The following is a 14854-nucleotide window of genomic DNA, read 5'->3' as shown; positions in this document are numbered from 1 at the left end:
GAGAAATTTTGGTCAGCTTAATTGGTTACAGATTCAATGATGGTCACTGAAGGAATGTATCCTCAATTGGGTTTGCGTCTATGATCCTGAAATTATTGCCAAGATGTGTGTCATCTCTTGTTACATATGGAAGGAAATGTGCTCTATGGTTTTTAACAAGAAGCATAGAAACCCAAAACAATTAGTGCATCAGATTTCTAGTTTTCTTAACAGCTCTGATAGTGTTACCAAGGGCACTATTATTAGAAATTCTGCAAGTACCCATCTAGGTTCCAAATGGAAGAGATTCAATAGTGCAGCGGGATCAGAGATTCCAGAGTGTGTTGTTGTCTTAGATGCAGTCGAGTGGGCCATTTCTCTTGTCCACAAGAGAATTATCCTGGAACATGACTATCAAAGTCTGACAAGAACTATTCAGCGCAGAGACTCGGCAATGCTCTGGGAGCTTAACGACATTGTAATAAATATTTTGTTTCATTTGAATTATTTTTATAGTTGGTCGAGGTGTGAGCACTAATAAGCTTGTAAATAAGTATGCATGTGAGTTACCCAAATATGCTTGAAAGAAGGGGCATTTCTAGATATTGGTTAGGTCATTATCCTATTTGACTAGGTCATTATCCTATTTTTATTTAACTAATGTTATTTTTCTAGACATATATAATAGTGTCAGGAACCTTGAAAATAAATTTGTTGTGTTATGTGTCAAAAAGTGAAATAACAGTCGAAGACTTTGATTCCAGCATTTTAATACCTTGTTTGTTTGGACTGACTCGACATCTGACTTAGGCCGAGTGAGATATCAGATCGTTTATTTATATTTTTATATTTATAATATCTGAATCAACTGGGCTCATACAACTGATTCAAAGTTATTGAGTTAGGTATCACTTTGTGACTTGCTCGGCACATATCTAACTGAAATTATGTTCTTATATCTCTACTATTTGATTATTTCTGAGTCAGATATAGTGAATTAAATTCAGGTGAATCAAATATAGACGACTCAACAAAAAAAACAAACAACCCGTAAGTTCCTAAGCAGAAGGTGTTAAGAACTTGGAACATGTGGTTACCATCCATGATCCACCTACGCTAAGCCTACTGCATTCTTGTTTACATCTTCAATATTCGTTTGTCTAGTAGGCTAGTTGCACATGTATTGGAAAGACAGCTTAATGGTGATTTTTCCTAGTTAAGTTAAAAAAGAAAATGCAACTGGTTTCATTTTAAATGCTAATTAAGACTTAAAAAGCTGTACCATAAAGTGCAGTTGGGAGTTCAAAACATCTCCAGACAAATCTTCCAAACAAAGACGTGAATCTTGAGATTTATTCTGTCTAGATTGCTGAATTTTATGTGTTAAATTCAATTTTTATAATTTTGCTTCAACAGAAGCAAGAAATGCCGAATTAGATGCTAAAACCCATATCTGATTAAAAATAATCATAGTTTATAATATAATGTTTTGTACTCCAGTATTTTTGTTTAGTTCAGTGGTGTTTTCACTCTTACCCCAAGGTTCAGATTAAAAAATGAGTAGCATGATACCATGATTCAAGATTCCCAACTTCTTTGATGGCCAGGGGCATGAGTCATGACGATATGACATGACCATAGCCAAACAAGAAGGTTGAGGTGGCGGTAAGACCCACTGCAATGACTGCCTAACTAAATTCCTCATTCGCTCCAGAATAGACTTTTAGATTTAAGCCCTTTAGTAGGAGCCACTAGAATCAGTCGGCAACTTCGGTTGCAGTCAGTTCGTGTAATATGGGCAATAGTCGGTCTCCTTCGACAGAAATTATTGAAGCTGCCTCTTGACTCATGACTAATCTCAGATGGTAGTAGTACTACTGTATCTATCTATCGACTCTTGAATCTTGATTTCTTTTTCATTCTGAAAGTCTTTCTTTGCTGCAAGTCCTTGAACTCCTCAAACCACTCACTGTTATTTCTATTCTACCTCTCTACAAATTAAACCAAGTTGCCCACACAAACTACAGATCAAAACTGATCATATTTCAGTTGATGAAATCAGTAGTCATTTCTATTAGTACTCGATGCCATCTTTACAATCATCGTTTCTACTTTATAAAATCATTAATTTCCAACTTTTCTTCATCAATCTCATAACTTATCTTTCTTTTTCATCCTCTTCTTCATGTCCTCCATTTATTTCGCCACCTTCATTTCCACTTGGTTACAGTCACCAATCTTTTCAGATCCATTGCTCCATTAATAACTTCAGTTTCCCTATTCTTCACCATCAATCCAATCATCTTTCCATTTCTCTTAATCAATCCAATTATACCTCTACCCATCATAGTCATTGTTCTAATTTTTCTCTCAATAATTCACCATTTAAGTTTTCTCATTCTTCATGTTTTAAGCTCTCTGTTCCCAGACAATGTCTACCGCTAAGACTACCAAATTGTAGTCGGGAATGCCCTCCATTTAAGTTAGTTATCCAGATTGAATCGAATGAAATTCATCATTCTTACTTAGGCAACTGCAAAATTTGCCATGCTGGAAATGGAATTTGTGGGTTCAAGTCAACTGATTCTACTAAGTCTTTTGTTTGTCTTCATCAAGCCCGATCTCAAATTTCATCACCATGGATCTATAGAGATAATCCGAATCGAATCGTTATATTATGCACTGTCGCAATTGTTTCATGTTTAGTACTTGTTATTGTTGCTAGAATGTTGGTAATTCGGTGTAAAGGAATGAAATCAATGGTAGTTGGAGAAGATCCAACAACAGTGTTTCTTCATAGGCACTGTTCCATACATCTTCTTCCACCAGTTTTTAGTTTCCAGGAATTGGAATCGGCTACGAATATGTTCAACTCGAGGCGGAAAATCGGTGACGGAGGGTTTGGATCCGTTTATCTTGGAGAACTTTATGATGGCAGAATTGTGGCTGTAAAAGTGCTCCATAGAAATCCGTCAGCTTCAATGAAATCGTTTTGTAACGAAATTTTAATCCTTTCATCAATAGATCACCCGAATCTCGTCAAGCTTCATGGATATTGTAGTGATCCAAGAGGACTTCTTCTTGTTTATGACTATGTCTCTAACGGGACTTTAGCTGATCATCTCCATGGCTCCAAAAGCTTACTCAAAAAAGGATCTTTAACATGGCAGGTAATTTGAACATCCACTTAACTGTATAAACTACGGCACTTATAACTGTCATGACTGCCTACGAGCATTATGCAATGCATGTTGCCAAAATTACACTTATAAACTCCATATGCACAACTCTGATTGAAAACTGCTGGCATGACAAAGGTCCCCTGCTGCAAAAATCTAGATTGCCCAGGCGAGAGACTAATCTATGCTCCATCTTCTGATACTTAAAAATCCTAAAATATGGCGTCAACGAATTATGCAGTTTTACTGAAATAATAAGTGAGACGATTCGTCTAATGCAGGTGCGAGTTGAAGTGGCGTTGCAAACAGCTGTGGCGCTCGAGTATTTACACTTTAAAGTGGAGCCAGCAATTGTTCATAGAGATATAACCTCATCAAACATTTTTGTTGAGAAAGACATGAAAATAAAAGTTGGAGATTTTGGGCTCTCCAGACTTCTTATCTTTTCAGATACTTCGTCAACATCTTCATCATCATCCGGATTTGTCTGTACAGGTCCTCAAGGGACTCCTGGTTACTTGGACCCCGAATACCATCATTCATTCAGATTAACAGAAAAGAGTGATGTTTATAGTTTTGGTGTGATTTTGTTTGAATTGATTTCTGGTATGAAAGCTGTGGATTTGAGCCGAGCGAAACAAGAGATTGCGTTGGTGGATTTGGTAGTGGGGAAAATTCAAGTAGGATTGCTGCATCAAGTCCTGGATCCTGTTTTGATAGTTGAAGGTGAATTTACTGGAGCTATTGATGCTATAGCTGAGTTAGCATTTCAATGTGTTGCTGCTGATAAAGATGATCGTCCCAATACTAAAGAAATTGTAACTGAACTGAAACGAATAAAGAATCATACTCATGGATGTCGTAACTCTAATGTGGTCGTCCCTGAGCTATCTAAAGTTTGATAGTTTTGTGACACTTTGTAGTTCATTGTACAATAGTTGCTGGAAGTAACAAAAATAAAATAAAATAAAATACAAACTCCAGATTTATAGCAAAATCTCTAGTCACCCCAAATCCCTCTTCTTCTTTTTTATCAGGGCCAAAAGCCTTACTAAAATAAATACCCGTCTATTAAAAATGCGAAACAGTATACTAGGAAACAGGGAATTTTGGTTATGCAAGAAAATTTAGGGGATTGAAATTACACGTAATAAAAGTAGGCTATAACTTAGTACCACACCAGCAACAGAGTTTAGCACCATCATCAAGTTATCATAGGAAGGCCTAAAAATAGTGATTGAATTAAGATGAGAATGAAATGTTCTACACCTAACATTTGTCACTAACTGTCAAACAGCATTTCAGAATTCAAATATGAATTACTCCAAAATTTTCGGATTAATTTTCTTTTTTTACTTTTACCAAGTCATTTTCTTCTTGTTTTTGATAACTACCAAGAAATCTTATTACTTGCCACATGTTCCAACTCATCCCAAAACCTGCTTTGTAGATAGAAATTACTAACAAGTTTAACAATCCCTTTTTTCTTTTGCTTAAATCTTCATCTTCTTCTTCTTGGTTAGCAGCTAATGCTTTCTTATATACAATTTTGGAATGCGGAGTTTTTCATAAATTTAGTATCTTGAATTCAGATGTAAGATGACAGTCAAAGGTGGCACGAGCCAAGCCTGCGCTGCGTGCAAGTATCAGCGTCGAAAATGCTCGAACGAATGTCCTCTGAAGCCGTATTTCCCTGCTGATCAACCTAAAATGTTCCAAAATGCTCATAGGTTATTTGGTGTGAGTAATATTCTGAAAATTATTAATCCACTTCCACCAAACCTAAAATCGGAAGCAATGCGGTCAATCATTTATCAATCAAATATTCGCGATAAGCATCGAGTTCATGGTTGTATTGCCATCATTGAACAACTTAATTTCCAATATCACCAAGCTAAACTCGAAATTGATGCTGTTAATGCTCAGCTCGCTATATGTCGTCAACAGTACAATCAACTTTCTCCAGCAGTGCCTCCTTCGGAGTCTTCTCCTTCATCTCAGTTGCAGTTAGGTATGGGTGGACCGAGTAACAACAATGCTATGCCGCTATTAACTCAGCATCCGTTTCAGATGTTTGATGCTATTGATAATGGAAACAGTAATCTTACTTATAATTCTTCGTTAGATTACATTGACAACAAGGATAACAAGGATAACATGATGAATCCATTATGGCCACAGCAACCATACATGGATAACAACAATAGCAATAACTCCATGGTTACTCATCATCAACCACAATTTATGGGACAACCTATTCCTCTCCAGCAACTATCCCTATCAGATGCTCCTCAAGATTACGACGAGATGCCGACATTGTTTGATACTATCGATGATAGGCAATCGTTTATCGGTTCCAAAGATCCATACGAGTCGAGGTACAATTTTTTTTTTTTTTGTGTTGTTCTACTTTGGTCTGCTGTTTACATGTTAATTGTTATAGAATCACTAATATGCTAATGTTTGTTTGTTTGCTTATACAGCCCCGAGTCGTCACCCAAGGACACCAAAGAATCGATTGAGCATATATCAGAGAATGAACTGAGGAATGCTGCGGCAGGGTTGAGCTTAACGAGCGTGAACTAAAAGAAAACAGTACAAAATCTTCATCAAGTTACATTTTTGTTTTTATTCTTTCACTTCGTATATTTGTTAGATTACATTCCACAGTTTTGATACTCGTACATCGTACTGTTTTATAAAACTCATTTAGTTATGCAATTTTTGTTTTCATTTTTTGCAGTTAGCTTGTGCAATTTTGAACACCAATAATATTCAGCAAATTCTGAAACATCTTCCTAGCTTCTTGTTTTCATAAGATGATTTTTATACTATCAGAATACCAGTACATTAACAAGGAAGTGTGCCTTTGTAATATTAGAATTAGATGACAATAGCATGAACTAATGTTATCAATAATCCAATCTAGAACTAGAAGCTAAAATTTTCAATAATAATCAACTAGATATTACAAGCATAAGGTAGATCAGTAACAATGCCCATGAGGTGATTCAGTACAAGTTTGAAAGTTTTTTTTTTTTTTTTTTTTTTTTTTTTTTTTTTTTTTTTTTTTTTTTTTTTTTAACGGTCCGCGAGTTATAACCCCAAAGGTGTCACTATCCATATGCAAAAACTCTAACAAAACAAATTGTTCACAAAAACCCTATTTAACATAAATTGTCTATATTAGCCTTCTAGTTTAAATCACCCCAACAAAAATAAAAAACAACCCCGCCTTTAATTTTAAATCACCCCAACAAAAATAAAAATCAACCCCACCATTAATTTCTATTATATTATCACCACCACAAAATAACACCACCACCAGAACCACCAATGTGCCGCCACCACTGACCACCGTCGTCGCCAAAAACAACCATTGTCAACCGCCGCCACCGCCGTTACCGACCACCACCATCACCACCTCCACCGCCGCCAACAACCACGGCGCCACCGCCGCCGCCAACCACCACCGCGCCACCACCTCCACCGCCACCAACCACCATCGCGCCACCGCCGCGCCAACCACCACCGCGCCACCGCCTCCACAATCGCCGTCGGCAACCACCACCGCCGCCAACCACCACCACGCCACCGCCTCCACCAACGCCGCCGCCAACCACCGTCGCCGCCACCAACCACCACCGCGCCACCGCCATCGCCAACCACCACCGCGCCACCTCCTCCACCACCGCCACCGCCGTTACCGACCACCACCATCACCACATCCATGCCGCCAATCACCACCGCGCCACCACCTCCACCGCCGCCAACCACCACCGCGCCACCACCTCCACCGCCGCAAACCTCCACCACGCCACCCACCTCCACCGCCACCAACCACCACCGTCAACCCACACCCCCCACCTCCACTGCCGCCAACCACCACAGCGCCACCGCCGTCGCCAACCACCACCGCGCCACCGCCTTCACCAACCACCGTCGCCGACAACTACCACCTCGCCACCACCACCACCGCCACCCAACACAGCGCCACCACCTCCATCCCCGAAAACCACCACCGCGCCACCGCCGACCACCACCACAGACCACCACTGTCGCCAACCACCACCACCAGCAACACCACCATTATCGCCGACCACCGCCACCAGCCAGTCGCCACCGCCACAAAAAATGAATTTCATTGATCAATATTCAACAAAATAAGAAAAAAATTATGAAACCAAACAGAAAAAATGATGAAACCAAAATTGGTTTCACCAAAACTAGATGAAACCTAATTAGGTTTCATCATTTTTTCACATATTGTCATTTCAATGATGAAACCAAACCAAAATAAACTAGGCAAAAATGACCAAAACTAGATAAAACCTAATTAGGTTTCATCATTTTTCCACATATTGTCATTTCTCCAACACAGCTTCAATGATAAAACCAAACCAAAATAAACTAGGCAAAAATGATGAAACCAAAGTTGGTTTCACCAAAACTAGATGAAACCGAAATTGGTTTCATCATTTTTCCATATATTTTCATTTCACCAACACAAACTTCAATGATGAACTGAACCTGCCAATAGATGAAGAAAAAACTGGTTAATACAGGACGAATATATTTGATACTATAACGTGCCCAGGATAAGAAGCCCACATAAACCAAAAGATCTGATTAAATATAGATAGTTGGCTAGCATAATACAATTTAATGTCTAAAGCATAATAAACTGAACACAAATTGGAGAAACTACTAATTCACAAAACAGACAATAATCTTAGCACGATAATGACATTGAAGTATATATTCAAGGAAGTCAGTCTCTCTCTCTACCGAATTTCTGCTTGTTTAGTGGAGCTCTGGAGCTTATGCTTCAGATATATGGATTCCTCAGTACTTAAATATTGATGGTATAATTAGTCTATGGTAAATTGCTAATGTCGTAAAACTTCAAATGATACTGTAAGCAGAAGGAAACCCTATACCCGGATAGAATCTCTTACTATAGTACCCAATAAGGCATGAATCCTGCAAAGACGTGACTAAGAACTACGACATTTTCCAAAAGAAATGATGCAGAAAACAACATCAAAAATTTTATACATGATGGAGCAGGGACGGACCTCATTGCATATACAGGAATTATTTATTAAGTATAAAGCATCTTTGGCAAGGAGAAGTTCAAAATTTATGCCTAACTACTATTATTTTCTGAAATTCATAGATTAGTATCTAGCAATTCAATCCACAATAATATGTACAGACTTAAACAACAAATTTCTTATTAGAATGTGGTTAAATTATGATCAGGTTACATGTATTACCTGAAGGAATAAAATCCCACTTCCTCTGCAACAAAAACTAAACCACCAGATAACCCTCTCCATACATCTCCACGATCAATCAAGCAAATTCACCATGGTTTTCCTTCTCGGAAACCTCTATGGCAACCTCAATATCATCGCATCCTCAATCTGGATAGGTAAATGAGTTTCCTATACCCGGATAGAAACTCCTGCCTTTGTAATGTCGTGACCGTTCCGTAGGATCTCTCCAGCTGAAGGATTTGAGAAACAACCTAACATTCTTAAGAAAGTGGATTTTCCTGCACCATTTGCTCCTGTTAACACGAGTGCACCTCCGTCGTGGATTGATGCATTAATGTTTCGAAGAATTAGTTGGGCATTTCTCATGCATGAGACATTGTTTAGCAGCATTCTAGGAAGTGGTGGTTTTCTTATAAACATTTTAACTCCAAAACGTCATCAACCTAAAAAAGTAAAACACACAAATTGAGAATGAAAACATAAACAAACACAAAACCCCAACTCAGAAATCAAATTCCCTCAAAAATCCAATACAATTGAAAACACAAACCCCAAAATCAGTAAATCAGATTCCCTTAGAACTTCAAAACAAATGATGAAAACACCAGTCACCAATTTCTATTTCAAAATTGAACAACGTCATAGTATAATGAATCCAATTACTTCAAAAGAACAACACAAATTAAAGATGATGGAAACCAAAATTGGTTTCACCAAAACTAGATGAAACCGAAATTGGTTTCATCATTTTCCACATATTTTCATTTCACCAACACAAACTTCCAAGTCTGTGTCCGTAACTTTTGTAAGTTAATTAACCTAAACACATCAAATTCTCAACAACTGAAATGTCTGTTTCATTTCTATCAACAACTGAAATGTCTATTTCACCTCCATTAAAAGAATTCATCATCAGTTCACTCCATAACATCTCAAGCCATCACCTTCATCATATTTGTAGCTTCATAATCCCTGCAACTCATCATAACCAAAACTAATTATCACAACTATCAACTGCAGTTTCAAGGATATCTATAACTCTATCAATTGATATACTACATCTCAGTAAATATCTTTCTAGGTCCAAAACCCATTTACCAAACAACAGCAGCAACTAAATCTTCTAATTTGTTAAGAAACATAACAATCTCTTCCACTATTTCAACTTAAAATCAGATCCCTCTTCTTAACTCATCAGAGATTCAAATTCATCAACATCCTTTTCTCAATCATCTCCTTAATCAAACCCCTCTCCCTAAATTTTGCAGATAGATCAATATCAAATAAGAACCCTAGTTTCTTAATTTAGGGAAGATTATAAACCATAATTCTCTACGAAATCAAAATTAAACTTCATACTACCATCTCTACTTCAAATCAGAACAAACCCACTTTAATTCTAACAAACCAATGAGATTTAATAAAAAAGAATCAATCAAAACAGAAACCCTAAATTTGACCTCCGATTTACCTTTTCTGTGAATTCTGATTTCAGTAATCGATTCAACAACATCACTCTCAATCAAAGCAAAATTAAACTACAAAGATACGAATTACAATGAAGAATTAAGGAGGTTTGATGCACTAACCCATTTTTAAGAACCACGATTTAGATTTAACCCTCTTTCTCAACTATTACGGAGAAGAAAACCAAATTTTGAAGACGAAATTGATGCTGGTGGTGACGTAGGTGTTGCTGCTTGTGGTGACGGAGGTGTTGCTGCTGGTGTTCGTGGAGATTTGTTGCTGCTGGTGATGATGGTGGTGGGAGAAGGAGACGGAAGAAAGAAGAAAAAAGAAATCAGAGAAGAAGAAGAAGAAGAAAAGGTCAAGGGCATGTTTGTCTTTTTTTAAAGTAACAAAAACCAAATTTACACATTATTATTTGGCTTGGGGTTTTTGTCCCAGTTTTATTTGAAACGGTTTTTATTTGGTAGAAATAATATGACCGGTTTTTTCTTATCACTAGTTTGTTCACCTAGGGGTTTTGTCACTAGTTTTGTTTTTCGGTCCGCGAGTTATAACCCCAAAGGTGTCACTATCCATATGCAAAAACTCCAACAAAAAAAATTGTTCACAAAAACCCCATTTAACATAAATTGTCTATATTAGCCTTCTAGTTTAAATCACCCCAACAAAAATAAAAAACAACCCCACCTTTAATTTTAAATCACCCCAACAAAAATAAAAATCAACCCCACCATTAATTTCTATTATATTATCACCACCACAAAATAACACCACCAGCAGAACCACCAATGTGCTGCCACCACTGACCACCGCCGTCGCCAAAAACAACCACTGACCACCGCCGTCGCCAAAAACAACCACTGTCAACCGCCGCCACCGCCGTTACCGACCACCACCATCACCACCTCCACCGCCGCCAACAACCACGGCGCCACCGCCGCCGCCAACCACCACCGCGCCACCACCTCCACCGCCACCAACCACCACCGCGCCAACGCCGCGCCAACGCCTCCACAATCGCCGCCGCCAACCACCACCGCGCCACCGCCGCCACCAACCACCACCGCGCCACCGCCGCCACCAACCACCACCGCGCCACCGCCTCCACCAACGCCGCCGCCAACCACCGCCGCCGCCAACCACCACCGCGCCACCGCCGTCGCCAACCACCGCCGCGCCACCGCCTCCGCCACCGCCTCCACCACTGCCGCCGCCTCCACCGCCACCGCCGTTACCGACCACCACCATCACCACATCCACTGCCGCCAACCACCACCGCGCCACCACCTCCACCGCCGCCAACCACCACCGCGCCACCACCTCCACCGCCAACCACCACCGCACCACCACCTCCCCCGCAAACCTCCACCACGCCACCACCTCCACCGCCGCCAACCACCACCCCGTCAACCACCACCATGCCACCACCTCCACTGCCGCCAACCACCACAGCGCCACCGCCGTCGCCAACCACCACCGCGCCACCTCCTTCACCAACCACCGTCGCCGACAACTACCACCTCGCCACCACCACCACCGCCACCCAACACAGCGCCACCACCTCCATCCCCGAAAACCACCACCGCGCCACCGCCGACCACCACCACAGACCCCCACCACCAACTCCCACCCCCCCCCAACACCCACCATATCGCCCCCCCCCCCTCCCCCCACCCGCACCTGAATTTCATTGATCATATTCAAACAAAATAGAAAAAAAATTATGAAACCAAACAGAAAAATGATGAAACCAAAATTGGTTTCACCAAAACTAGATGAAACCTAATTAGGTTTCATCATTTTTCACATATTGTCATTTCAATGATGAAACCAAACCAAAATAAACTAGGCAAAAATGACCAAAACTAGATAAAACCTAATTAGGTTTCATCATTTTTCCACATATTGTCATTTCTCCAACACAGCTTCAATGATGAAACCAAACCAAAATAAACTAGGCAAAAATGATGAAACCAAAGTTGGTTTCACCAAAACTAGATGAAACCGAAATTGGTTTCATCATTTTTCCATATATTTTCATTTCACCAACACAAACTTCAATGATGAACTGAACCTGCCAATAGATGAAGAAAAAACTGGTTAATACAGGACGAATATATTTGATACTATAACGTGCCCAGGATAAGAAGCCCACATAAACCAAAAGATCTGATTAAATATAGATAGTTGGCTTGCATAATACAATTTAATGTCTAAAGCATAATAAACTGAACACAAATTGGAGAAACTACTAATTCACAAAACAGACAATAATCTTAGCACGATAATGACATTGAAGTATATATTCAAGGAAGTCAGTCTCTCTCTCTACCGAATTTCTGCTTGTTTAGTGGAGCTCTGGAGCTTATGCTTCAGATATATGTATTCCTCAGTACTTAAATATTGATGGTATAGTTAGTCTATGGTAAATTGCTAATGTCGTAAAACTTCAAATGATACTGTAAGCAGAAGGCAACCCTATACCCGGATAGAATCTCTTACTATAGTACCCAATAAGGCATGAATCCTGTAAAGACGTGACTAAGAACTACGACATTTTCCAAAAGAAATGATGCAGAAAACAACATCAAAATTTTTATACATGATGGAGCAGGGACGGACCTCATTGCATATACAGGAATTATTTATTAAGTATAAAGCATCTTTGGCAAGGAGAAGTTCAAAATTTATGCCTAACTACTATTATTTTCTGAAATTCATAGATTAGTATCTAGCAATTCAATCCACAATAATATGTACAGACTTAAACAACAAATTTCTTATTAGAAAGTGGTTAAATTATGATCAGGTTACATGTATTACCTGAAGGGATAAAATCCCACTTCCTCTGCAACAAAAACTAAACCACCAGATAACCCTCTCCATACATCTCCACGATCAATCAAGCAAATCCACCATGGTTTTCCTTCTCGGAAACCTCTATGGCAACCTCAATATCATCGCATCCTCAATCTGGATAGGTAAATGAGTTTCCTATACCCGGATAGAAACTCCTGCCTTTGTAATGTCGTGACCGTTCCGTAGGATCTCTCCAGCTGAAGGATTTGAGAAACAACCTAACATTCTTAAGAAAGTGGATTTTCCTGCACCATTTGCTCCTGTTAACACGAGTGCACCTCCGTCATGGATTGATGCATTAATGTTTCGAAGAATTAGTTAGGCATTTCTCATGCACGAGACATTGTTTAGCAGCATTCTAGGAAGTGGTGGTTTTCTTATAAACATTTTAACTCCAAAACGTCATCAACCTAAAAAAGTAAAACACACAAATTGAGAATGAAAACATAAACAAACACAAAACCCCAACTCAGAAATCAAATTCCCTCAAAAATCCAATACAATTGAAAACACAAACCCCAAAATCAGTAAATCAGATTCCCTTAGAACTTCAAAACAAATGATGAAAACACCAGTCACCAATTTCTATTTCAAAATTGAACAACGTCATAGTATAATGAATCCAATTACTTCAAAAGAACAACACAAATTAAAGATGATGGAAACCAAAATTTGTTTCACCAAAACTAGATGAAACTGAAATTGGTTTCATCATTTTCCACATATTTTCATTTCACCAACACAAACTTCCAAGTCTGTGTCCGTAACTTTTGTAAGTTAATTAACCTAAACACATCAAATTCTCAACAAATGAAATGTTTATTTCATTTCTATCAACAACTGAAATGTCTATTTCATATCCATTAAAAGAATTCATCATCAGTTCACTCCATAACATCTCAATCCATCACCTTCATCATATTTGTAGCTTCATAATCCTTGCAACTCATCATAACCTAAACTAATTATCACAACTATCAACTGCAGTTTCAAGGATATCTATAACTCTATCAATTGATATACTACATCTCAGTAAATATCTTTCTAGGTCCAAAACCCATTTACCAAACAGCAGCAGCAACTAAATCTTCTAATTTGTTAAGAAACATAACAATCTCTTCCACTATTTCAACTTAAAATCAGATCCCTCTTCTTAACTCATCAGAGATTCAAATTCATCAACATCCTTTTCTCAATCATCTCCTTCTTAATCAAACCCCTCTCCCTAAATTTTGCAGATAGATCAATATCAAAGAAGAACCCTAGTTTCTTAATTTAAGGAAGATTATAAACCATAATTCTCTACGAAATCAAAATTAAACTTCATACTACCATCTCTACTTCAAATCAGAACAAACCCACTTTAATTCTAACAAACCATTGAGATTTAATAAAAAAGAATCAATCAAAACAGGAACCCTAAATTTGACCTCCGATTTACCTTTTCTGTGAATTCTGATTTCAGTAATCGATTCAAAAACATCACTCTCAATCAAAGCAAAATTAAACTACAGAGATACGAATTACAATGAAGAATTAAAGAGGTTTGATGCACTAACCCATTTTTAAGAACCACGATTTAGATTTAACTCTCTTTCTCAACTATTACAGAGAAGAAAACCAAATTTTGAAGACGAAATTGATGCTGGTGGTGACGTAGGTGGTGCTGCTTGTGGTGACGGAGGTGTTGCTGCTGGTGTTCGTGGAGATTTGTTGCTGCTGGTGATGATGGTGGTGGGAGAAGGAGACGGAAGAAAGAAGAAAAAATAAATCAGAGAAGAAGAAGAAGAAGAAGAAAAGGTCAAGGGCATGTTTGTCTTTTTTTAAAGTAACAAAAACTAAATTTACACATTATTATTTGGCTTGGGGTTTTTGTTCCAGTTTTATTTGAAACGGTTTTTATTTGGTAGAAATAATATGACCGGTTTTTTCTTATCACTAGTTTGTTCACCTAGGGGTTTTGTCACTAGTTTTGTTTTTTTAATGGAAAAAGATGTCCGTGTGGACGAGTTTAGGTCATCGACTGTCTAGACCGACTGTCTAACAATCAATTTTAAGAATAGTTTGTTGAACAAGTGGCTCTGT

The 14854-nt window shown here is 38.6% G+C and overlaps 2 protein-coding genes across 3 annotated transcripts; both read left to right on the top strand.

Annotated features, from left to right (window-relative positions):
• The first annotated feature begins 1736 nt into the window (after window positions 1-1736).
• LOC113343763 (LEAF RUST 10 DISEASE-RESISTANCE LOCUS RECEPTOR-LIKE PROTEIN KINASE-like 1.5) lies at window positions 1737-4155 on the top strand. The gene is made up of 2 exons (XM_026587896.1): window positions 1737-3149; window positions 3440-4155. The coding sequence occupies exons 1-2, from the start codon at window positions 2064-2066 to the stop codon at window positions 4058-4060; spliced, it is 1707 nt and encodes a 568-aa protein (XP_026443681.1). The 5' UTR covers window positions 1737-2063; the 3' UTR covers window positions 4061-4155.
• A 434-nt stretch (window positions 4156-4589) lies between these two features.
• LOC113343624 (LOB domain-containing protein 4-like) lies at window positions 4590-5938 on the top strand. 2 transcript variants are annotated; one of them, XM_026587750.1, is made up of 3 exons: window positions 4590-5536; window positions 5642-5753; window positions 5902-5938. In XM_026587750.1, the coding sequence occupies exons 1-2, from the start codon at window positions 4758-4760 to the stop codon at window positions 5742-5744; spliced, it is 882 nt and encodes a 293-aa protein (XP_026443535.1). In that variant the 5' UTR covers window positions 4590-4757; the 3' UTR covers window positions 5745-5753; window positions 5902-5938. The 2 variants fall into 2 exon arrangements, with proteins under 2 accessions (XP_026443535.1, XP_026443534.1); XM_026587749.1 differs by lacking the exon at window positions 5902-5938 and having other exon boundaries at window positions 5642-5870.
• The last annotated feature ends 8916 nt before the right edge of the window (window positions 5939-14854 follow it).

The sequence above is a fragment of the Papaver somniferum genome, unplaced genomic scaffold (genome assembly GCF_003573695.1).
Source record: "Papaver somniferum cultivar HN1 unplaced genomic scaffold, ASM357369v1 unplaced-scaffold_65, whole genome shotgun sequence".
Taxonomy (NCBI): Eukaryota; Viridiplantae; Streptophyta; class Magnoliopsida; order Ranunculales; family Papaveraceae; genus Papaver; species Papaver somniferum.
This window is presented reverse-complemented; position numbering and strand designations above follow the sequence as displayed.

Excerpts from the sequence above, each read along its gene's own strand:
- LOC113343624 (XM_026587750.1), top strand. The coding sequence starts at position 4,758 with ATGACAGTCAAAGGTGGCACGAGCCAAGCCTGCGCTGCGTGCAAGTAT. Across the intron at positions 5,537-5,641 it reads AAAGATCCATACGAGTCGAG|CCCCGAGTCGTCACCCAAGG; the intron begins GTACAATTTTTT and ends TTGCTTATACAG.
- LOC113343763 (XM_026587896.1), top strand. The coding sequence starts at position 2,064 with ATGCCATCTTTACAATCATCGTTTCTACTTTATAAAATCATTAATTTC. Across the intron at positions 3,150-3,439 it reads AAGGATCTTTAACATGGCAG|GTGCGAGTTGAAGTGGCGTT; the intron begins GTAATTTGAACA and ends CGTCTAATGCAG.